We start from the raw sequence: 26,546 nt of genomic DNA on the forward strand, positions 1-26,546 counted from the left end.
TGTGTTTTATTTTCGTTCAATAAATTTTTCATACAATTTTCAATACTATTCAATTTTTTTTTTTTTTTATAAATAAAATTGTTGTTATTATCTAATCGGAGTCGAAGATAATGATGGCTGCATAGCTCAGTCATAGGATAAATTAAATATACTTATATGTATTAAAAATTAAAATTTTAAATATATTTAATCTATGTATTTAATACATATGTATCTAATATATTCAATCTATGGTCATAGTTACATTGCGTTTGTAGCAATTAGTATTACACCGTAATTACGCCCTTTACGTTTGACTGTTTGCGTTTGTAATAGTTTCATTTTACAAGTGAATTCAAACATTGTGGCGACTAAAAAAAGAAAAAGTTGTGATGAAAATCGTTTTTTTAATAATTCTTGGATTGATTTATACTTTTTCGTCGAAAACAAAGGTAAGCCATTATATTTAATTTATCAAAAAATTTAATTTTTTTTTAAAAGGAATTTTTTCCAGTAACATTCGTATTTTTTACGTTCATATTTCTATGTAAAATAATCAAATATAATATCAATACAATTATTAGTATATATCATATGTAAACAATTTTTTTTATTGTGGCCCTTGATAAATATTTGAAAAAAAAAATATGGCCCGCATGGTTCAAAAGGTTGCCGACCTCTGAACTATAGTTTAATTATTATCTTTCGCTGTGAACCGTTAACGTACACTAGAGCAAAGAAAAAATTATACACACATACAAACACCTATTTGGAAATGAACCGTTCTGTCGAACAAAACAGATATTTGGAAAAAACGTGTGTGGGTTACCAGTATTGTACGTATTATGCCCTAAAGTTGAAACCGCGTCGGTCAGGTTCTGGTCAGGTCGGGGACTGTGACTGTTTCCATCACAATACCGGTTCCGGACAGTTTTAGTTATTTAATCGCACTCGGGTGCATAACATTAAGGATGCAATAGAGTTATCTACATAAGTAATATAGTACAATTTAAGTAATATTTAAAATTTATTTTCTACTAATTCTACTGCTGTATAATATTATATCTATTGTAACGTGGTCGGGGATGACCAGTTAAATATATGATATTCAGGGAAGGTTTTCTAGTCCTTGTGAATATATTATACCGTAGCTCGGGAGCATAAAAGGAAAGATCTTGATATTACAAATAAATGTAGATTGATTTAGTTTAGTTATTATTATTTAATATACATATATAAATAAGACTTACGGACCATGGACTATATCAAGACAATATGGAGTTCAGCTACATCGGGAGAACGTCGTGGCAGAACTGCCGCGACTTGATGTAATATCGTAAACATGTAAATTAACGTGATGTCTACTCAGCAATATCCATATTACATGAGTAGACATTAATAATATGTAACAATCGTTACACTATTCTATGTATTAATTTAAAAAAGGAACTCGTCCGTATGTCTTAATAAAATAATACATTGAACGTTAATACGTGTCGTGATGTACGTTGGATGCAAAACTAAGCGACGAGCGAATCGTTCGTACGGATTCGTTCAGCATCCACATGCAATAACACACCATATACATTGTTGCGTTTGGTGAACATATTAATGTTCGTTAAACGTAATAATTTATATGGACTGTGACGGTTCACTTTACTCGCGTCGGGAGTAGTTTAGAGGCTCTGCGGACACGTGTGAATTGATTCAACTTCGGATATGTCATAATTAGTTACATTTAATGTGAACTGTACACTGTTGCCGTTGTTCAATCGGTTTATTTCGCAGCAATTGTTTTTTTTCTTTTTCAATTCGTCATCAGGATGTAATGAACTTGTATGCAGTTGTTCATATTGTTCTCTTCGAATATATCAACCACATAGTGTGCCGTGCAGTGTGTGTGTGTGCATTTTGAAAATCTTACCAATATACCAATTAACGAATAAAACGGTCGGAGTTTCCGTTGATTTTCACTTGCGTATAAGTGACTTGCTACTCACTTGCTACGGTGCGCGACGGTACAATTCTTAATATTATAATATTTAACGATATTGTAATTACACATATAATGCGTCAAAATAATGATAAACACAAATCGGATCACTTACTAAATATCAACAGTGGCTGTTTAAGAATGATCAATTATGTACAGTACATATTCATTCCGCTCCACTCCCACTGTTTTTCATTTTACCACTTACACATTCTAAGAATCATCAAGTTATCAAAGAAGCAAAGGAGTGTTTATTTTTCCAAATGAATAGAATGAATATAATTATAATTTAATTGTTTTCCTTCTACCTCGTTCTATTAAACACATATATACCCATATAAAATCAAATAAAAATAAATGGTTTGTAATAACCACTGCCCACTATTTGTTTCGTGTGCAGTGACTACATTTTACGGGAAGGAAGTAGGATAATAAATATATAACTGTTTCACTGATCGTGATTCAAGTACACTGATGATGGATTGAACTGAAAAGAAACGGTGATTTGATTTTAATCGATGGTCTAAGAACGAAAACGCTTCGAAATTGTAATTAGAGTATGAGATATTTTATTTATAAGTAAACATTAACAAGCAAATATTGATAAGGGGTAGTTTCAGGTGCTGTAACGGTACCACAGCGTTATCCTGGTCCACCTCTAATAACCACTGTATTAAACGTGTTGCCACCAAAAAAGAGGATCGATTGTTACATCAAAGAACAACGGACGAACAACTCATCTGTTCTCTAAAAATCGTCCGAATAAGTAATCTAAATGGACGGATGATGGAAGAATCAACACCATTGCTGCGTTTGTTGTGCTTTTTGCGATTTTTCTTAGATTCTTTTGACGGCCGTTGGCAGCTACTGTTTGGGTACGACCAGGAGCCTGAGTTTCTGAATTCAATTCCAGTACTAGGTGCTGATCATTTTTGAACTCGACCCTTCACAACCCTTGTTCACGGTTTCGAACATTCCGACTTTTTGCTCGGTCGATCCGTTGAAAATTTCGTGGCGATACGAAGTTCATTCGGATCTAAAATAACAGCCGGTCTTTTTCGTGATTTCTTTATCTTGGCAGTGCACTTTGATATTTTCGATCGGCCGTTGATCTCTTCTGACACATTCTGGGAAACTAAAAAGAAATATTGATACAATGATTAAATTTTATCTTGAATTGGAACTGATTAAGGATATAGTTTTCAAGTGTTGATGATGCTGAAAACAAAACCGTTAATGTACTCACGATTATCTTGTTCATCTAAAATAACCATATCGGAATCATTATTCTCATCGTCTATTGCTAAAGACGCGAAACGGTTTTTAGAGACATAAGTTTTTACATTAACGGGCATTTTCAATTTAGTTGGTTTAACTTTAAAACTAATTTGTTTCACGGCAGATTTGGTTTTTATATCGGCGTTCCGTTTTTCAGTCATTTTCAATACGACTGAAATAAAAAATATTATTTTTAAATAGTTTTAATTTTTTCACTGTTCCATACATATATATATAATAAATATTTTAATAAATATTACCTTTTAGTTTATTTTTCACGGAATCCTTTTCCGCCAATGGATTCTCCGCTACCATCGTGTTCTTCGGAACTATTGCATTGCCACAGATGGACTTAACTCTGCTATCAAATGTTCTTGATGCGTCATATACCCTCATGGTATTTTCCATTTTTCCTTTGATTGATTTCCGCACGTTTTTTGTATTTGATGTATTTGAGCAGTCTGTCGACTTTTCACCTGTCTTTTGCAACTTTTCGCGTCCATATTTTGATTTAATTTGAGGTTTTTCACCGATTTTCTTTTCGAACCACGTCTTCGTGTTGATGACATTTTCTATTCGTTTAAGACTTGGCTGTTGTTGCTCGTTCACTCTGGTGTCATCGTCGGGTAATCGTATATGGTCGAAACCTTCTGCTTTTTTTAACGATATCTTCCTACAAGTCATGTTCACCGATACAGCTTTTGGAAGATAATCTTCCTCGATATCGTCCTTGAATTTAGAATGTGTTTCAACAATGCGGAACTCTGTAGCGGTCCACGGGACGCGTTTAATGATAAATGTCTGAGTGAACTTGAATGTAGTGTCATATCCTGGACGCTTTAGTTCGCAGACCGATACAACTGTAAACTCAGTTGGATGCGGTCTATTGATAGTGGCCACTGAACGAACGGTAACTGTACATTTACTATATTCCATCCGCTTTATGAAACTTCCAATCAAATACATCCCGTACATTTCATGGTCAGGATGTCCATGTTGTGTGAATATGTATACAGACTGTTCGTTGAACATCTGTCGCAAAGCCATCGGATTTGGCTTGCCCATCAACGCATCAAAATATTTCGTACTGAATCCATTTCCGATCGATTCAGCCTCTTCATTGGTCATCACGTTGGTTTCGCCCAAGTTGTTGATCGCTTCCATGTTTGAAAAAATTTTTTTTCTAAACTCAAAGTGGATTATGTTTTTATTTTACAAAAAGTTTTCGTTAAAGATGTGCGAAATATTAAACGTCTATCTTCAACGAATGCTATTCATCGAATGATATATCAAAATCAATTTGTTGAAGGTAACGAAATTTATTAAATTTACGTTGCCATAGACATACTATATAATATATTTATCATGAAAATATAAATAAATATAGTATAGCCAATTAAAATAATATGTAATAAAGTATATTATTTATTTTATTGGGATTGACAAAAACAAATTAGAAATTGTATTATATAATCTACATTAAAATGCACCAATTTAATAAGAAAATAAATCAAATAGTACATGCCTGAGTTTTTCGAGCATTTTGCGTACAGTCCTAATAGTCTCAAAGCTTCAAAGGAGTTTATTTTGCGGCCTATTCGTCACATCGTATTACAACTTGAAATTGTTAACAATATAAAGATTCGTGCTACTCGTTCAAGGTTTCATTTAACATTTACTAATTTCTACAGTGTTAATACACTTATGTTTCTATAAATGTTTCTATTAATAAATTACGTTTAATATAATCTCATTGAGATTTTTTAGGTAACACGTCATACCGTTTTCGATAAATTATATACCAACAAAAGTCTTTACTGTCATATTATTTACAGTTTAAATCTACTTGAACTAGATGAATATAACGTGTTGTTAACATCAATATCAATAAACAGCGATACCTAAGTGCAGGCATGTAGTTCTGCCGTTACAGAACATCTCATATTTAAACTGCATATTTAATCTCCTAATAAACTACATAATGTCGGGTACCAATATTTAAATATATATTTAAACAAAGCTGAAGTATTTCGAAAAATTGACTATGTAGGTTCTATATTATAGATTCTACAACATTGGATAGTTTTATCAGACCCCGTCCGATATTATTAAATATTATATAATTAAAATGTATAAAGCATAATCATACTTTACAATAATTAAAAATTTACGCGAGAAGCAATCATAATAATAATAATAACAATAAAAATATTCAGTATAATAAAAACGTTGTACGAATTGGTAATAATATTTTATTTACATGGATTTCGTTTCGAAAATCGAATTTATCAAAACATCACCGTTTTCGACCCGTCGAAAATCGAGCTACATTACACTTGCGTGATTTTAACATTTCAGTACCTAAAAATGAAAAATTAGGTACATTCATATGTTTAAAATGGTTCAGAACTTAACAAGAACTATAAAAGTTTTCAATTAGACTTATCATGTAGCACTAGTCATCGTGTACGTGACCCATAGTAAACGTAATATTTAATTATTTATTTATTCGACGGAGAAAACTTCATAATCGAAAAAATAAAATAAATACACGCAATATAATATATAGTTTACAATCTTATAAGTTAACGTAGCATCGATCAAGTAATCGTATTATCGAGATTTTTGATAATGAATACGAAAAATGCAATTTGTATTAATTTGTTTTACGTTAATGATTGCAATCGGAAGGTTTTGCACTACACAAAGCGATTATAAATACACATGTAGGAAAACGGATCAAACAAACATAGACGGTTAAGTTATTTGCGTTGATTACCGTGCTTTCGATACTATTATAACAATACTGGTACACGGTTTTCGAATGTTGTCCGCGAACCTAATCAAAAGTCAAAACGAACTAACCGAGTAGAATATATTACTAAATAATCTCTGAATAATCTCATTTATTAATTAATATTAAAATTATTCTATCCGTCACCTGCGGTTTACGTTGTTGAAACGAGCCGAGAAATTATTACTAGTCAATAACGTTCAGATATTATTCCGGACGCGACGTACACTCCGACGAAATCAATTGTTTTTACATTGTCGTAAAACCCAACGCGAACGTTACGCTATTATTTTATTTCTGTATTTATTATTATTTTTTATTTTTTTTTTTTTCATCTGGTGCTCACGTTTTTATTCGTGACGTTGTAAAACGATATACGACAGTAATATTTAATCCCATTGCTGCGCAGTATTAATACATTATCGTTTGCTTTGTTCATACGTCAACGTTCCAATTTTTTGTCTTGTTTTTCAACACGTTAAACAAACAGCATTTGATCTGCGATGAACGTCCTGCGTGATGCAAGAACTCGTCTTGGAAGAATCATGACGTTTAGAACTCGAATCGAACGCCGTATTCGTACACCTCAGCGTACCGGTGTACGTACGCGGTACATATTTCTCCGCCACCGAACGGTGTAACCGTTAAAGATATACCGAGCGGTGAAATCGTCGTCCGTACGGAGCGAACGAATGTGTAACATTCGAAGTTATTGAAACGTTGTCCGCGGTGCAATGGGTTGTAACGAAATGAATAACGTTTGTACGGTGACGACACGAGGCGCGGTTCAAAAAGTTGTGCCGAAAAAATGAATTTCCCGTCCGAAAACACTCGGCACGATAAGTGCGCGTATTACACGTGTATACTTTCTGACACTTTACGGGGACCACCGATAAAAGCGAATGCATCGAGTTATTATTATTTTTTTTTTTTTTTAATAATAATTTTAAACCGCGGTACGCGAAAAATAACTGAAATTTTAAACTTTTTTTTTTTTTATCGCATGAGTAACAACGGTGTAACCTATTATTCTAGAAAATCTTCGGCGCATTTTCTCCTGTATCATTTTTATGTTCGTCCGCAGACCTCGGCAACAAAGGATAACTTTTTCATAGCGTGCACGCCGAGGGACTAGAAAAATAATAATAATAATAATAAATAAACCCGTGAGCTGCGACAAAGCCGTACAAAGATAGGGGACAATAGGGCCCCGCTGGCCGGTCAGTGGCTCATGATGTTATTATATCGGGGACTCCGTTTCGCAATAAAGACCGGACTGCCGGAAAAGGCGAATCAACGGCCGACGGCACGTCATAACGTTCCGCTAACGCGCGCGTGGTGTTCCGTCACGATAATATTCCGAGGCCGAAAACGTGTAATAAGTAAAAACGAAATTCCCCGTCATCGAGCTCGCCGGACACGGTTATAAAAACCAAGCACTCATAAGTTCGCTTTTCATCCGGCCCGGGTCCGTAATATTATGTTATGCGACCGGAGAAAACGGAGACCGACCGAACCGACGAACAGCGATCGCATATCACGACGGTCCTCAAATAAACGTCACGTGTACGCGCCCCGTGGTGTCGTTTTCGATGAGTAATTCAAGTTCTCTCGTTATGCGCGTGCGACGTACGATTAAGATCGCGTACGCTAGCACGCAGCAAAAATGTAAAATTCAGCGAATATTCAACGCCGTTGTCTACGAGACCGTAACGTATTACTTTATCCAAGAGACCGGCGCGTGCGACGTCAACGGGATGACGGGGTGCCCCGTCGACACACCGGCCGCCGTAATCGTACGACAACCGCACGTGTAAACGAAATAAAATAATAAAAAACACACTGCCCCATAAACGTTTGGGGAACGCGACGGGAATTATTTTTATTTTTTTTTTTTTTTTTTTTTATTCGTTTGATCGTTTATTTTCGCGGCGAATATTTTCAGCTGAAACGATAAACACTGCGCGAACACTACACGTATACGCGTATACGTTTAATGCGATACACGCGAGAAAGGTAAATACCTAATAAAATATTTAACAACCCATATATTTGCATTAACCAAAACACATAAAAACGTTTATAACTCCGCGGAAAGAAATGCAAACAGACAAATGCGCTCCTCCCACCGGCTGTGAGTGCGAACAAACACTTCGTGTCCGCCGAGAAAATGCGACCGGGGAATTTCACGTGTTAGGCGTGCGCCACCACTACCGTGCGCCTAATAATTCAATAACCAGGTGATTTAAGCAGTTAAATATCTCCAAGGTTTTTTTTTTTTTATGTTTACTTATTTATTTTACACGCTAAACCGTAGTAAACGTAATACGCAATAAAATATTCAAGCATTAACAATTCACAAATCACATTCATAAAAACAAAAACCGTATAATAATAACAATAATAAAAATCGTAACAATCGAAAATCGATTCTATTGACAACGTGCGATAGTAGTAGCTCATCAACGTCCAACTTCATCCTGAATTCGGTCGAAAACGAGAACGTAGTGACTCGGTAGCATATCCGATTGTTCGACACAACGGCCGAAATGCTATTCTAATTGTCTGGACTTTTGTTCTGCCAAAAATTAAAAAAATTAAAAAAACGTTATTACTACTAATCGAAATAATGACGCATGAAATTTGCTTTTCAAACGAGATATCTTTGGCGGTGTTTTATTATTTTTATATTTGTTTCACGTTAACATCAGTATTGTCGCACTTCAACGGATAGAAATTAAAAGGGAAAAATTACGTTGACCCGAATTTACAACGTTGTTATAAAAAATCGGATCGAGTTAAACCGGACCGAATTCTATTACAACGGCAGAGAGTAAAACGTAAAGACTACGCGGTGTTGCACGAGGAACCTACTCGTATGATGTGCCAGCACACTGCGTATTTATGCGAAATATGCCGATGTTATTATGTTAATGTGTGTCATCGTATAGCTGATGACCACAGCATGCCAAAACAAAAGGAAATATGGCGTTTCTTGGTTACACGATGGCGGTGTAATAAAACTACCTAGAGCAAAATGCGCCAGTTGCCCTCGCATATTATATATACGATATGATTTATGTATATATTATATGATAGCAGATTGGACTTCTTAAAAACTGTTATTACAAAACATAATAGGTACATACAATAATATTACAATTAAAAATGTTTAATTTTTTTGACAAATTGTGTGTTACCTACTTATAAACAGTATATTTATTTTAACATAACATTCATTGTTAATTATTTACATATTTACCTCCCCGATTTTATATTGTAATTGTGTATATTATATGTGATGGCAACTTGTACATTTTTTAAATGCCGAAAACAGCTGCCGAGGGCAACTGGTCAGCACCCGATGTTATCAGACGCGAACGCAGGGTGTGTTTTGGTTCATCCACACCCTCTTCCGAAGTATCAGAAAAAATTTTATAAAAATACGATCTCATCTTCAAATGTAATGATTATTTCAAAGTTTCCCGTGAAACTTTCATAAAAAATATAACAATATATATAAATTATATAATGTGTGACATACAAATAGCAAGGTATATCAGCATTATGAAAGAAGTACAGGACACTCCGTGGAAAATGGAGTCGCTGATCGTCGGGCGTGTGGACTATACGACGCGTAACATACACGATTGATGAAGACTGACACAACCGTCGGAGTATCGATCGGATTAATCCTGGCGGGTCCTTATGTGCACGCGGATTGGGATTTCACCGCAAAAGCTGCACAAGGTCACATCCTTTTCACAATTGGATTTTCTTATATTTTTACCATACATACGCATGGTCAGGGATAAAAGGCGAAGGTGAAGAGGTGGCCGCTCGATCGGATATCAACACGGTGTGTTAAACGTGTATAATGGATGATGAAAAAAAGTGATAGGAATATGGATGCAGTCAAATATGAATTTTTATCGAACTTAATAGTAGTTCTTTGAAAGAAATGTGTGCAAGTATTCAAATGTTATGCTGACATGATAACATATTATGCAATCATTGCATTTGTATACAAATAATAATATTGATGTACACACAGGCGTCAATACTTAATAATACATAATTCATAATTATATACTTGGCTTTCAAGTCATTAAAATTATTTTGGATGCAGGTTGCTCATCAATATTGATAATTTTTATAAATATTATGAACATTAATGCAATAACTTATGTATTTAATAAGCTGGTCTTAGTTAACTAATATGTAAAATATATGTATGTATAGAAGAAAATTTGAAATACATATGAATTTAACATGAAACAAACTAAAAATATATACTAAAATTGAAATATTTTTTAAACACCACAGCGCTGAAAATGATCTTTTATCAGTACAAACAGAAACTGGATTGGTCAATAAAATGTTGACAAGTTTATTAATTTCTGTAATCACATTACGAAGTAAACAGTCCGATTTTAAAAAATCTATAGCGTTATAAATTTTTTTTTTTTTTTTTTTGACTTAGCAATACTAATTAACAAATTTCTATGTAGTTTTCATTTTTCATTATGCAAACCATTTCCATAAAATGTAACGGCATTTGAATTAAAAAAAAATTAAAAAAATTAAAAAAAACTTTATTGATAAACATTTTTTCATAAATGAATATATGATAAATGCATTATGAAATTATTAACTATATTTATCTGATACAATAATGATATCATTATGTCCAAAAACTCAAAGAATAAAACTTTATCTTTGTCTAATGGAAATAAATTTGGATTACTGATTACTCCCTTGAATAAATTTCTTTGAAATCTTTTTATCCTCAAATCTGATATTTAAATGTTTAGCTCATTAGATTTATCTTGAATGTCTTTCCGTATACATGTACTTGTATTATCAAAATTCTCATCTCTCTGTTGCTGAATCGATACAATTGTATTTTTTATTTTAAGACATGCTTCTTGGAAATTTAAATATAGGTACTTTCTAAAGTTCTAAATTAAGAATTTCATTTCTTTCAAAAATAATGATCACTATTCTTGTATGAAATAAAAAATCAAACTTTATTAGTTTTTTAATAAAACCTCATGTTTTAACTCCATTTTCTGATTTTTCTTTAAAACGACTAAAACAAACTATTGAAAACTGCATTATTATACAATATAATAAATATCACGGTGGCATAATTAACAACAAGATATTTTATTATTATTATTATTTTTTTTTTTTTTGAATGAGTAGAAAAAATATATGAATTATTAACAACATTTGATCAAATTATATGGGTTTCTCGGCAAACCAAAAAAAAATACGAGTGTCCGTCTACATAACGCCTATAGATAAACACGTGTACGCATAATCCGTTTCTTAAATAATAAAATGTATTAAAACCCTTTTTAACCCTATTTAATAATGCGTGTATTTTTAGTCTAAAAACTATTATGTAATTTATTTTTGACAATTTAAAATATCGTCGTAAAATTCTGACGGTTGTCAACTGTAAAATGTTTTTTTTTTTATTGAGTTAATGTTTCTTTTGTTATCGTCCGAATTGATGTTTGTGCCCAGAAAAATAATGGGGCACTTGAATTTTTTTTACGGCGGTGAAGTTCATGACATCAGGGATGCTTGAATCACAATATCATTGTTGCCTGGCAAGACCATGACTGAAGTACAGTTTTGATCTATTCAAATGGTGGAAGTCGCTCGAAATAAAGTATTCTTTAGTGACGAAGGTGGCAAAAAAATATTCATCTATACCGGCGACATTGGTAAATACAGAACGATATTTTTCAACTGCTGGTTATGATCCAAAAGAAACGGTTTGGCACCAGAAAACGTCAACATGTTAGTATTTTTGTACCAAAATCGTAAATCATTTTTATAGAAAATTCAATGCGTATCTTTTTCATCATTTATCATATTCTGATTTTATTTAATTTTTTTGTAATAGTTTTTATTACGATTTTTTTACAGTTGAAAAAATCATGGTTATTATTGTTCAATAATTCAACAATTGTTTTGGTTTTGCCATATTTTCGAAAAAGTCGTTTTGTTTTACATGTACATTTTTCTTGGGTTAATTTATTCAAATTTTTGTATGACGGTGAAATTGCATTTAGTGAACATTAAAACGTTAATTATTTTATGTACTCGTACAATACTATTCTCATTATTGCTACGAAACAAATGTTTAACATATTATTTGCCAATATACATATAGAAAAAAAAAAATGTAGTATTACGTATGTATATGCCACCTGAACATGTTACATGAACTTTGAACACACGTCACACGGGTACATTGACATATACATACACGGGTGTTGGATACATTGACTCTATAAGCCCGCGTGCACGTGTATTTCAATTACACGAACTTTAACACAGTTCCATAAAAACTTACATAAATACGTACGTCTCGATCACCGATGAATAGAGACCCCTAGCAATAAATAATGAATAATATAAACGATAATAGTATGATAGTTGTAGGTACTTAATAATCCATGGAGAATATTATCGATAGCAGCCAAACATATTGTTTCGGGAACTTTATTTGATCGTCATTTTTTTGGAAACTCCGAAAAGCAAATATTGTTATGCGATAATAATACGAAATACATTTATTTTTATTTTTATTACAGACATTTTATGGCTCTATAAAACAAAAATCATTATCTATAGAGCTCAGTCAAATGTTCGACTAAAAACATATAATTTTTAAATCCTTTGCGGCTGGACCGTTAACTGTTCCACGAAAACTGTAATGCCACTTGCGTACTTGTACTAGTAGTAAGTATTATACCCCATTTACATTCAGCCATTGCCGCTGTTCCTCGCGCTGCTGTATTTCATTGTCAAAATACTTCAGTGACAGCGTCGTAGGTAGTGAGCGTCTACATTGCCCTGTTAATGTGTGCTAATATCACGCTGTCGGTTAACCTGCTGCTCGCACTGCTCAATTTACCGCTCCTAACGGGAGCGACGGGCAGTGAAAATGCGAGGAGCATGATCAGCGCGAGTTACGTGTTCATATACTCGTGCTGCCCACTTCCATGCCCACTTCCCTGCTCACTGCCACGAAAATGGGCTGAATGTAAATGAGGTATTATGTTATATTTATCAAAAGATGGTGCGCATCAAAGAAGTTTTCGAAGTATTTTTGTATACTATCGATTTCGAGTGTGTAAAATGGCCCCTTCCATATGGTAAAAAGAAAGTAAAAAAAAAAAAAAAAAATCAACGATAAATATGTGATTTTTTTTTTTTATCGTAACTCTTTTCACCACCCCCGTAAACGCAGAAACAAACACACACACATACACATAAACAAATGACGCACAATCCATACGTTTGTATTCATGTGTACGTATATGGTATTTTCGAAATCCCAACGACGACGTGATGTACGAGGAGACGGCTCTCACGTAACACTTCTGACACCACGTACGAATTAATCACCGTCATTACGGGCCGCCGCCCCGCGGTATGCTCAACGCAAACATCCTGTACGTGTACGTGTACCCGCGACCTATCTATCATCTACCTGCGGTATGGGGGTCAGGTGACGACGTGTGTTCGATCGGCCGACCGCGCCGACGAGTTGTGTGCACGTACAGAGCGGTGCCGGCCCAAGTTGTGATGAGTGGTGGTGGCGGGCGAGAGCAGTGCGCACTGTTTATCACGAACATCAGTTTTTATCTGTAAATAATCTTGTCACGTGGTCGGGGGTGACCAGTTAAATGTAGGATATTCGGGGAAGGTTTTCTAACCCATTTGAATATATTACACCGTAGCTCGGCAGCACGAAAGGAACGGATCTTAATATTACAGACAAATACAGATTGGTTCAGATAATTATGAATATTGAATACATAAAATAACTTACAAGAGTATGGATCTCTACATCAAAGAAAATACGGAGTGCGGCTGATGGAAGTCGTGGCCGAACTGCCGTGACTTACATATTTGCCATAACCGTTGGATTTACTATTGTGATATATATGCCCCAGTTAGAACGTAATGTCTACTCAGCAATATCCATATTACATGAGTAGACATTAATAATGTGTAACAATCGTTAAAGTCTCGTCGTAATACTGTCGTTGGGAAAGGGTTAATTACTGTCGACATCGACGAGAATCAGGACTGCGCCAAAGGCCTCGAAGAGTTCATAAAACTTGATAAAAATCAAGTGAATACAATTGATACACGCGATTCTGCACCCGGGCCCTAAGATCACCGATGTACAGCCCCGACGTCACGATATCGAGTACACGGCAATAATAGTTATTAATGATTATAAATAATTTATGCATGCATAGCGTCCACAAACGTAGGTGCACCGACACGCGCGAAGACATGCGCATTTTGTGTTCATGCGGAAAAACAGTTTGCCCAGCGACTAGTTTACGATTTTCTTCGCGCCCTAGGTGCGTCGGTGCACGTTATCTCCGCGGGTCCGCGACACATATTTTTTTTTTTTTGGTACTTCGCAAAAGATATTTTTAAAATTATAATGATTAGCCAGAAAAAAATCGTATAATCGTAATTAATGTAAACATTTTACACAATCGTACCCGTGCCTATTTTATTTTCGTTATATGATTCTATTTTTTTTTTTTTTTTTTTATTAATAAATTTAAAACTGTTTTTTTTTTTTGTTCACATCGAATTTCATTACATTAATTTGTATCAACAGTCGAAATACGTGATTTACTCGCGCAACGAGGTTTTAGGTTCACATACAAAGCACATTCCCGTCCGCACAGTATCAAGGTTTGTAGAAAAACCCGGTTAGGCTCAGTCTACAATTCTTTTTGGGGCGAACCCACGCAGTAGTGGAGCCGGCAGGCGTGACGAGTGAAGTTCTAAAATTTTAAAAATTGAAGTTTCGTACACGGGTTGATTGATAAACGTGGATCTCCGGTGAATCGGATATTTCAAACAATTTTATGCCGTGCGGACTTTTGGTGTTAAAAATATTTTTAGAACGCGAAGTTTTTAGAACCATGTACCTCCTACACGCACGGCACGGTGTCGAAATGATTGTCTAATCATTGGACATTTTTCGCACATATTTATTTTGCCTTTGTCGATGCTACATTGCTACTCATGCACACTGTAACGTGTTTACGAGTGCTTAACAAGACGATAAAACAAAAGAATACTTCGGTTTTCGAACAGTTTGTCATGCAACAGGTACACGGTTAACGGGTTGAACTCGAGTAATCATCGTCACATTACCGTCCTGCAAACCGTGCATCATGATTTGCGGGCCACGGTAGAGTTCTTTGGTGCTGCCATCGGTGCGGCTGAAAAATATTGCGGTATTGGTCGGATGTGCGTGGATCGCAGTGGTTCGATGTTTAACCCGCTCTCGTTGGACGTGCGCTATATATAACCGACGTTCAAAAAACGACAAATAATCGTAACGCGTTCGTTCTGCGCTCATTAGTTTCCGAAATGATTTTCACACGCCTTATGCGTTCACGTACGCGCGCGCGTGGGCGACCCGATGATCGGATTAGGTTACGATAAAACGACGACGAATCCACGGTGAGCGCAACAGGCGAATTTCACTCCCCCGGCGATGTTGGCCGGGAATTAAATTCGCCGGTCTCACCGGCATCGCAGTCAACATTCGTATCGTATGTTTAGCGGAGAAATCGCGGTCTGTGATCATACCAGGTCAATACGGACCGTCGACTGTCGTTGCTAGTATTGAAATTTTCACTTTGAACGCGTATGCATACGTTATAACGTTCGGCAGCTTCGGTTATTGTGAACGATTCGATTTGCGACCGGTTAACACCGCACTTCGACGTAAAACGTATTTTATCGCCAGATATTCTGTGCAGCTTTTACCGTCCGATTATTCGCTATCGGTACTTCGGTATTAGGAATTAAGAATCGCGGAACTAAGAAATGAGTGTGTGAGCGCGTGAAAGTGTGTATGTGTGTGTGTGTGTGTGTGTGTGTGTGTGTGTGAGAGAGAGATAGAGAGGAAACCGAAAGAGTACGAGAGATTACATTTTATTTTCTCTACCACTATTAGCACGAGTGTGTTGTAACAACATTATGGTTCTGGTACGTAAACGTTAAGAGCCGTTTTACATGGCTGTACGGAAGCATTTCGCAACAATATTTAGCAACGTTCATCGAACAATATTTTGAAACACGCTTGAAAAACGATGTACGATATTAATTACGTTTTGTTTATCATCGTTTGCATCAAAACAATAGCAAACGGCAGTTGAGCGGCTTTATTGCACTTGAGAGCAATCCTATTAGTTATACGATTCGTATCGCGTTCTTCCATCATGAATTTAAAGGCAGATTATTTTAATTATTATTAAACAAAAAAGTTACCGATCTAATAAGTAACTTGACGACCGCGTTCAAAGCTATTTAGATCGCATCGTAATTGAACGTTTTTTTAATCAAGTTTCTAATTTTTAGTAAAACAGTGTTTTTTTTGTAAATGAGTAATAATAATAAAATAAAAGCGTGGTAAAATTTAATCTCATGGTTCGACTAAAAGCATCTTCAAAAATAAACTTTTCGTTTACCGAATCTGATAATTTATAATAATATTATACTTCATTAATACGTCTGTATATCTAAGTGATTTTATTTTCTACACGTTTCATTCATACGAACCCGACGATAATATTCGCTTCTTCACGCACAGCACTTACACAACGATTTCAATGAGTTAAGTGTATTATACACTTGCTCGTAAATATTATCCGAAACTCGTTTGAATGTTTAATTTTCTTACAATCTTTTCGAGAGATAATTTAACGGTTATTTTTTTTATTATTTTTATTATTATTATTATAATTCATTATTCAACCGTTTGGAATATTTAAACAAGTTTTGTAAAAAAAGAAATTAAATTATTTAAGTGACAGAAATCCGGTTCAGTTGTGTTCCTTCGAGAGTTATTTGACTCATCGTCGGACATAGGTTTTTATTGTCTTTAAATTTTATTTATTTTCGCCGGCGTTTAACGGACAGACCAAAATGATGATACCTAACTGTAGTATGTACCGTTGGAAAATCTTATATTTAGACATCGACACACACGCGTATCGCTATGGCGTGTCACAGTGGAAAAACAAACGCATAAATAATAGATGATAATCTCCACGCACTTGTGGCTCGACTCGGACGGCTCTGTACAAACAGCTGTGCACAGTCGTGAACTCGCCGATAGTTTTATTTTGTTTTACCGAAATATTAGTTCATTATTGTACGCCTGGATTACGGTGTGTGTGTAGTCTGAGTGTGAAAGAGCAGATACGACATCGATCGAAAAAACTTTCTTTTTTTTTTTTTTACATATGAATTAGTATATTATTATAGCTTATCGAGAAAAGAAATTTAGATCTGTAATCCGGCCAAAAAATCTCAACGACCTTGCACACCGAACCGGAGTTAGTGACGTTGTATCCGCATCAATGAGCTTCCCGTAAATGTGTATAAATTAAAAATGAATGGCATAAAAATATCGAAAAATCTAAAGAATTCGAATATTAAACAAAAATAAAAAAACGCCAATGTGATATTGCCTGATGGACAGTTTATACGAACGAAACGGTCAAATTCATAACCGTAAACGATATTATTTAGCCATGGTGCTGTATTATTTACAATAAAACATAATACTGGTGTCATTCAAAAATGATTGATTTCGATCGAAGTTAGTTTCGTTCATAATTTAAGACGGAAACTGTAATTCATTACTCTTCAAATGCTCATTGCTCTTTGTAAATGTATTCCTTTCCAATATTTTTTTTTTTAAATTATATTATTATTCCTGACACCACATAACAATACTATATATATATATATAATTATATATCTAATAAAATATTTTTTTGAACATTTAAAAGTAATAAATTCTGTCGTAAGAGTATATACGAGCTTTAATATGTAAACTTTAAGACTTTCAATAACTCTAATATTCATGCTTACATTTATTTTGTGTTTATTTTCTACAATTGTACTTATTAAATAGAGTTATTTTATTTGCATTACTAATATGAATCTCTAGTAAATTTAGTCATTCCTAAACCAACTTATGAGTACATCCTATGTGATTATATTTAAATATTCGCCAAATAAGATTAACTATACCGTCTAATGAGATTTTGGTAGATAAATCATAAAGTTAAATAGTTCAATCGTTCTAAATTTGCTGTTGTACATGTTTTTCAATATTAAACATGTACACGAAGTTAAACTTTGATTTAATTGTAAGGTTTAGAAATAAGAATAAAGCACAATAATTATAATAATGTTATAATTATTATATTACATTAAACGCAATGCTTTAACAGTTTTTGCTTAACAGATTTTATACGGTGTGGAAGAAAAACATGTAAATTATCGTATTCTTACATCTAAACTTCATTTCAGTTCTACTTCTAAATAGATACACGTATTAGTCATCGACAATTATTTTGAAATTAAGCTAACACAAGTATTCTATAAAAAATACAAAATTAAGACTAAAAGTAATTTTATAAATTATTACGAGATAATACAAATTTGTCTTAACTTTTATGCAAACAACCGATAGTTAAAAACTTTTTGTTATCATTTTTTTTTCGAATAAGGAAAAGTTTAAATCGAAAGTTTCTACTTTTTTTTTTCTTTTATTCAACATTGTAGGCTAAATACAAATCTAATTTAAAATTATGAGACTAATGGTATAATATAATATTATGTCAGTTATATCATTTAAACGTATAAAAAGTAGATTTTATGTTAAGCTTTCAGCCAATACACGTTGTTCATAAGTACACGAAACAAGTTAACGAAACACTAACAAGCTTAAGATAAAACTTGATCAGTGCTATAACAAATGAAACAAAAATTGTTGTTTGCAATATGATGCAAAATATTAATTAAACAACCGCACTTATAATTACCCCGCAAAAATTAGTCCTCCGAACAATATTATTTTCGATAATTAATTTAATCGTGTTGCTTGTTGTGATAAACTATAAAAATTGTTTATCACTTTTACAAAAAAAAAAAAAAAAAAAAAAAAAAAATAGAATTACAATCAATAATAGTGAATATTTATATGGTTTAAACGGAGTAAAATTTATGTCACCACTTAATCCACTAGTGATAACTCATAATTTCAGTGTATTATAGTAATAACAAGCAAGAAGTTAAGTGAAAGTTCAATTTGAGATTTCATACATTTAACAAAATTATAAAAAATATGTTAAATATACTATGGTTGGTTTGTAATCGACTCGGAGCGGTGCATTTCGAAATGATTCTTTCGGTAATTGTTGTCAAAATATTTCATCACGAAAAACCGTGTTATGAAAACTTTATAATTTTATAAAATTCGTCGAAACCCGTATAATCCCTTCACAGCTCGTCCGTACGGAAATATTGTCCACCGTCTTGTGAACAATACAACCGCAGCTGTTCGGATTTAATATTCGACGCGCCCTAAACGCAGTCAAAACGAAGTTCGGCAGTCCGACGGATTTATTAGCAGTGCCGACCAAACGACTATTTTAAAATATCGTCAACGAGCACCTCGCGTTGACTAAACACAGGAAAAATAAACGAATAAACATAAACGCGCATCGATATCAAACCGTTTAAATTACGTTTGAACATTATAATACGTATTTATACATTCACATCTCCGTGACTATTATCATAGAATTTTACTTTTAAACCGCTGTGCGCGCGCACACGACAACGGTGGCCAACATTTTCTCCGGAGCAAAGCCGCTTTCTACGCTTACGTATGCGTAAAGTAACACAATCAATCAACGCAGGCGCGTGTCGAGGGGAAGGTTCTAACCACCCACTCTCTTCGAAATTTTAACGAACTAGGAAAAATGTAGGTATTGCTTAATATTTTTTATACAGTTTAGGTTCAATATCATAAGCATTCTTTATTGTTGTTTGTACATAACATTGACGATCTATCCAGTACTTAAAAATTCACCAAAATGATTATCTCGTGAAACAAACACATTTTAAATACGCGGTAGTAAAAATATTGAACGCCCTACCTCCGTCGGATAGATGTTTCGAAACGCGCCCCTGAACGAACGATCGAGCACTGCATTATCCTAGCATACATGTACGTCCGTCATCGGCAGTGCCGGATTATCCATTACGCGGAGTAGGCGCTCGCCTTAGGGCCTCACTCATTTAAGAGTCCCTGTAAAAACGGAAAACTACATTTTTTTTATTTAATAATAAGTTATACGTTAGTTATATGTTTACTATTCTATGTAATTGGGCACGTCCCGTTTTTCAATAAATAAATAATACCAGTATTTTATTTACGAATTTACGGGACAAATCATCATGAAATATATATTAAGTTTTAGGTGTTGCATGCAGTAATAATAATAAAATTATTTTGAAAAAAATAAAAACAATATAATGATTAATTAATTTTTCTTTCGAATAAAAAAATTTAATAAACACGATTTAATTTATTATTAATAGTTGGTTATTATTAAAGCTGTTTATTTTAATCTTTGGACAGTAATGTTAAAGATGTATGTAAAAAATAATTTTGTAGGGCCTAAAATTGTAATCCCCTAGGGGCCCACAAATGTTTAATCCGGCATTGGTCATCGGCCACTAACTGCGGTAGTCGAATTACAGTGATAAACGGCGTTCTCGTCAGCTTATCTCATTCGTATGTTTCGGAAATGCGCGTACGTTTTCGTTCGTGCGATACTAAATTGTTTTGTATTTATTTTTTTTTTTCAGATCACAGACAATCGAAATAAAAATGAAACTCATCGCCGTCGTGGTCTGTACACTTCTCCTAGTCTCTACAATAGTTTCGGCTGCCCCGTCTTACGCTGACTACGAGAGTGAGTGCATACATTTATTTACGTGCTCCATTGTGATGACGGCTTTATCCCGCGCTGTTCAAAGAGTATAATATATGCTAAATTTTCAAGTGAACACAGTTACACATCGACGCAAACGTTGATGGGTGTTTTAAAGACTTATTTGCGTAGGCACACGTCGTAATAACTTTCAGACGGTTTGAATCCGAAACGAAAATTCGTATAACATCTTCAGAGCGTGCAGTTAGCTTATAATATAATATAGCGATGTTATTGAACGAACGGCATGAGAGAATAAATGAAAAATAACACAAATTATAGAGAAATTTTAAATTCACTTAATTTTACGACTCCGATATTATGTCTCGTTCGGGTTGCTATACGTTCACGATGAAAAAAACCTTTTGATAAATTTTTAATTTTGGGGGATTTGAATAATAATAATAATAAAAAAAAAAAAAAGGTACGAACAAACGTTGAATAGAAAATGCAATTTTACGCTGTTCGTTGAATAGGGCAATCGGACGAACCCGAAGAAATAAAGCTCGAGAAGAAAACATCTCGTAACGAAGAAATATCCCATAAAAATAGGACCCGAGTAAAAAATCGCATTACGCCAGAAAAACGGAAAAATAAAAAAATGTATTAATTCGTTTTTACATATTGCCATAGTATGCGTATTAAATATTAATACACGTTTTGTCGCAACGAAATCAATCAGTTATTTGTGCGTTAGGTACAACAACAACTGTCCGTTAATGCACCGATAACGTACGAGGCGCTGAAACGTTAGGCTAAAAATTAAAAAAAAAAAACTATCCATTTACGTTCACGGTCTCTCCGAGAGGCCTTTTCGTAGGAAACGTTTTCTAAACATTTCCAAGACCGTGGTGTCCAACAAACCGCGTCTGCAGTTCGAGTTAGGATTGTGACAACACGTATAAGTAGAAATCGACCGTAGTAGACGGACCGTGTTATTTCGGTGTATACCACATTAGCATATCGGAATAATATTCGTGTAACCCTGCGAAGAACGACGGTTCGCATGTTAAACGGACGAATGTACGCGGCTGGTGACGCAGAAGAACATAATCACCGAAATACGATAAATTTTATAGGCGCGGCCAAAGTTTCGGTGAAACAGGTTAACGATCGTGTGGACAAGAGTACAACGTTTCCGCGGGGAAATTATTCGAAATAACTGTCGCATAAAATCCAATCCGCGTACAAACATACGATCACCGGTGTAAAACAAAACGGTTTTGTTCCGAAAATAAGAGATTGAAAAAAAAAAAAAAAATTTAATTTCGTCCTTAATTGTGTTTCTCGTTGGTTTCGAAATATAAAAAAAATAAATATTAAGGGTACGTGTAACAATATACGTGCTGCAGTGTGTCCCACGAGGATTTACCGTAGTTGAACGCGGTAAGGGATTCCGGTTGTCCGCGGTTTTAAATTAGCAAATCTTCGCGGAACATCATGGATATTATTCTTTATTTATACGCGTACTTAACTCGGCAAATTATATCATAAAGATCGTTCGTTAGAGCGAAACGGAGATATTTATCCTTGACGCGAACGCGGCGCGAAATTAAATTTTATCACACTTTGATGATGATATCCACGATTGCGTTGCATAACAATGATTTATTCGTCAGAAGAGCTATTTCGTATACGATTTATGTTTTTATCAGACATGATTAAATACACTCGGGCCGTTCTCCGAGATCCTGATTAATTGCAAAAACACACACACAATTATACGCGAACGGGATAGTTGCACTACAACCGTATACAACATACTTGTACGTGTATTGTAATTTTATTTATAATCAATAGAATTATTATTGAAATACAGCTCGTGTTGTACGAGTCATCAACACGTATTTTCATGCAATTCGAAACGATCCGAATATCGTACGCTGGTATAAGATTGCAAAGGTTTTCCGCGCGTACGCGTCGCTATTATAATGCGGCGAAATACCAATGAAACCATTCGATATTTGAATGAAAATTTATTTAATTTTTTTCGAAATCACATTAATTTTCCAAAGGATAATATTGCCGACGGCGAACAGTCGCGTATTGTATACTTTTCCATGTCTGCTGTTTTCCGCCGCGCCAATGCCCCTGACCTGAATTCTTTTCCTCCGGCGATCATGCACGTTCATTGTTATCTGCGGGTTTTCTGAGCGCGCAACTTCACCGCAACTCCTCGGGAGCACTCTCCGATACGCAAAACGCGATGCAATACTTTTGGTTTCCGTCGGAAAAGAAAACGACGACGGACAACGTTGCGAACGCGTAAAAAAATTATTACCGCGCACCAGGCGCATTGAAATAACAGTTCGATCGATAATAATAAACGAGTCTCTTTTCTTTTTTTTTCGATTCCATCCACGCACAAAAATAATAAGACTCGAGTTTGCGGTCGCAATGATCCGAATTCGCTCCGTTTAAGCTCGATTTTTACAGGGAGGTTGCAGAAATGTCGTCAGCTATTTCTGCATATGTCACCGTGTTCTTTTTACATTTTCCCGGAAAACCTTCCGAACAAATTTTTCACGTGTATACCGTCAAACGTGTTGTTTTGGATTTTCAGATGCCAGAGAGCTGTACGAGCTTTTGCTGCAGAAGGATCTAATAGACTCGATGGGCAACTCGTTGATCGATCCGAACCATCGTATGGTCCGCAAAAATCAAAGGTCCCCGTCGCTGAGGTTAAGGTTCGGACGTCGAAGTGATCCGGCGTTTTATCAGGTGAGCACCGCCCACCGACCGACCAACCGACTGGTTGGCAATCGTATTTTATTATTTTTAATTTCGTTTCTTCCGGCTCAACGATGACAACGCTATGTAACCACTCGTGTTGTTGAATGCGTCCCAACCATAATGCTTACACGATGATTTGCACGTGATTATTTATCATTTTATTGATTTTATTAATATTATCTATTTTTTTTTTTCGTAATAAACATTATTGTCGTGGCTGCGGGTAGCAGATTACGTGAAAACGTAATAAGTTTATATCAACCGTCATAAATGAGATATCAACAGGTAAAATGTATTATATTTTTTGCGTTACGAGTAAAGTGCTAGATGTCGAACTTCAGTGTTTTAAGTGATAACAAATGATAACTTTACCCGAAATGGATGGATATTGTTATACAATGGTCGATTGTCGTCGCGAAATGTTCGAATACCCCACTTTGCCGGTAACATTTGTTCGCAAGTTTAAAAGTGCAATGCAGTCTCTTAGTGAGTTTATACATTTTTCATGTCTCCGAGAGAATTTGTAACCACACAAAACTTTTAAGTGGGTCGAAGATTGTTTGTACATTGAATCCGCATAAATAGAATAATGTTCTATGCGTGTACATAATATTTCCCGGATTGTTTTATTCCATACGATATTATGGTGTTAAATTATCGACGGTCCTAAGCGATTCGGTTCATTTCGGTTAAAAGCTTTTTGTGCCGGAACGGTGTACGAATGCCGTTTTACATAAGTTCACACAAGTTCTGGAAGTTTCGAGGAAGAGCACGAGAGTTTAATGAAAACCGGCGGCGTCCGGGATGACGATTAATAACACGTTCATTTCGTACTCGAAATGTATTGATAAAAAATTATAAGCAGAATTATATGAGCGCGGGTCATAATAGTAATACTCCGAATTTCACTAACGGCATTCACGCTTGTACGGTTACAGAATTTTGTTCTACATTCTGGTTCGGCTTTACGATTTATCAACAGAAAATAATAATAATAGTAAAGTAATATAAAAAAAAAAAAAAAAAAAACAGTTAAACGCGTAAGCTCTTGCGCGTACACGGACCGGCCACCAGTGATGTGTAAAAGTATGTACAACAATAAGATTATTACTTAACACTGTACCTTGAAGTACAATACGGACGATGCGTAAAACCGTTTGTTTACGAATAAATAATATTCTTGTTGGATAATTTGAAGTTGCTTAACATCATCCGATTGTATTCTCGTACAAAATACATACCTTTCAAAACCTATTGCGATACCGTTTATTTGGATTTTACTACAATGAGACTCAATGCCGAATCTGATTACGGTATTCTCCTTTATCGAAAATATATAATTTCTAAATTTCGTTAGTGCTGAATGGTGAATAAAAATTACACATTATTTAAATAAAAAAAGATATATATATAATTTTTTATCACATTGTTATAACCGTAATCTATACATATCTTCATATTAAATATAGTACCTAGTTCAAGCTTTATTTTTGTTATAGTCTAGTGAATACGTATAAAAAGGACTTCAATGTCATGTATGATAACGTGTAGAAATTAAAAACATGTAATTTACTCGAACGCTCTATTGTCAGGCTATTAATATTATATCTAGGGCTCGGATGTTCATGCAAATAAAATGACTGTAATATGTATGTATTTATGCACTAAAAATATGATCAATTATGCGTTCAAAGTGTGCACAATAAACATAAAATATGATTTTTGTTAAAAAAAAAACACCAAAATAATCAGAACAACATTTTACATTTAATATTAAAAATTAAAATGTTTTATAAATATTCAATATTACTAATTTACATATTATGAGCACTGTTATAAAATGGTTTTTTTTAATGTGATCAAATCAGAATCCAAAAATATTCGGGTCAAACACAAGTATACGTGTCGATAATTTAAATTGTTTTTAAAAAAAATTAAAAATTTACTGAAATAAGCGTTATTAAAATCTCAAAAATAGGTATTTAAAATGTAAAACCATAAAATACGCAAAAATGGGCAAAATCAAAAGAGTAATATTTGATTCGGTAGAACACGAACCAAACGTGTACGTGGGTCGGCATTAATTCGAATGAATAGCAAAAAAAAAAAAAAAAATGCAATTTCATAAAAAAACATATGACCCCTAATTATGTCACATTATCAGCAACATGTGTTCAACGGTGAACGTGGTTTTACCGTTTCGCGGTGAACCCGAAGAAAATCGTATAAAGTTTTGGGAACCCACCGGCCTACGGTGCAAGAGTGCGTTGGGCGATAAAATGAATGTCTTGCTGCGCTCGGGATCCATGAGATGATCGTAATAACGGGTGCCGTAAAACCGTAATATTTTAATGTACAACGTAACTGGAACCGCAATCAAAATAGAACTGGCGTTCGGACGTCGATTAAGACTTGTTATGCAATATTCTTTGAACGTAGACTACATTACGCGCACGGACGTGCGACGGAGGCGTAAACAAACTGCATTTCCTAGACGCTGTTCTGGGTAAATAATTAAAAGCGGTGAAAATAATAAAAGTCGAATAAAAACGTATTCGCGTACACCGGGAGAAGAAGATATAATGATCATTAAGCGCGCGAAATGTTATTCTTCCGCGGGACGCGATGCCGGTCTCCGGAGAGTTGGCGAAACATATTATTATTACATCGCCGCACCGCCGCGGTGTTTTCATTATCGCTCGCAATGAATCCGTTCTCCCGGGAGACAACCGTGCACGGAGGGAGACGGTCAGGTCATCAAATATGCGAGAACGACAACCACGCGCTTAACTTGATTGTAGCTACACGGACACGCACAGCCCGAGTTACGACAACGTTGAATTCATCACACAACGTCGCCTACATATCGTTTGTTTATTTGAAAATGCATACGTCCAAC

The 26,546-nt window shown here is 34.7% G+C and overlaps 2 protein-coding genes across 3 annotated transcripts in view; one reads left to right on the top strand and one right to left on the bottom strand.

The window, feature by feature from the left end:
* Positions 1-26,546, top strand: part of LOC112684008 (short neuropeptide F) — an 84,552-nt gene that overhangs the window by 49,113 nt on the left and 8,893 nt on the right. For both annotated transcript variants that reach the window (XM_025555294.1, XM_025555295.1), the window contains exons 2-3: positions 20,790-20,896; positions 23,478-23,635. In XM_025555294.1, the coding sequence (XP_025411079.1) occupies positions 20,812-20,896; positions 23,478-23,635 (243 nt within the window). In that variant the 5' untranslated portion in view covers positions 20,790-20,811. The remainder of the gene's footprint in view (positions 1-20,789; positions 20,897-23,477; positions 23,636-26,546) is intronic.
* Positions 2,634-4,314, bottom strand: LOC112684007. The gene is made up of 3 exons (XM_025555293.1): positions 3,511-4,314; positions 3,219-3,422; positions 2,634-3,107 (listed from the first exon to the last, which is right to left on the bottom strand). Exons 1-3 carry the CDS (start codon positions 4,295-4,297, stop codon positions 2,932-2,934), a joined length of 1,167 nt encoding a protein of 388 aa, XP_025411078.1. The 5' UTR covers positions 4,298-4,314; the 3' UTR covers positions 2,634-2,931.

This window comes from Sipha flava, unplaced genomic scaffold (assembly GCF_003268045.1).
Source record: "Sipha flava isolate LNK unplaced genomic scaffold, YSA_version1 239_pilon_pilon, whole genome shotgun sequence".
NCBI lineage: Eukaryota > Metazoa > Arthropoda > Insecta > Hemiptera > Aphididae > Sipha > Sipha flava.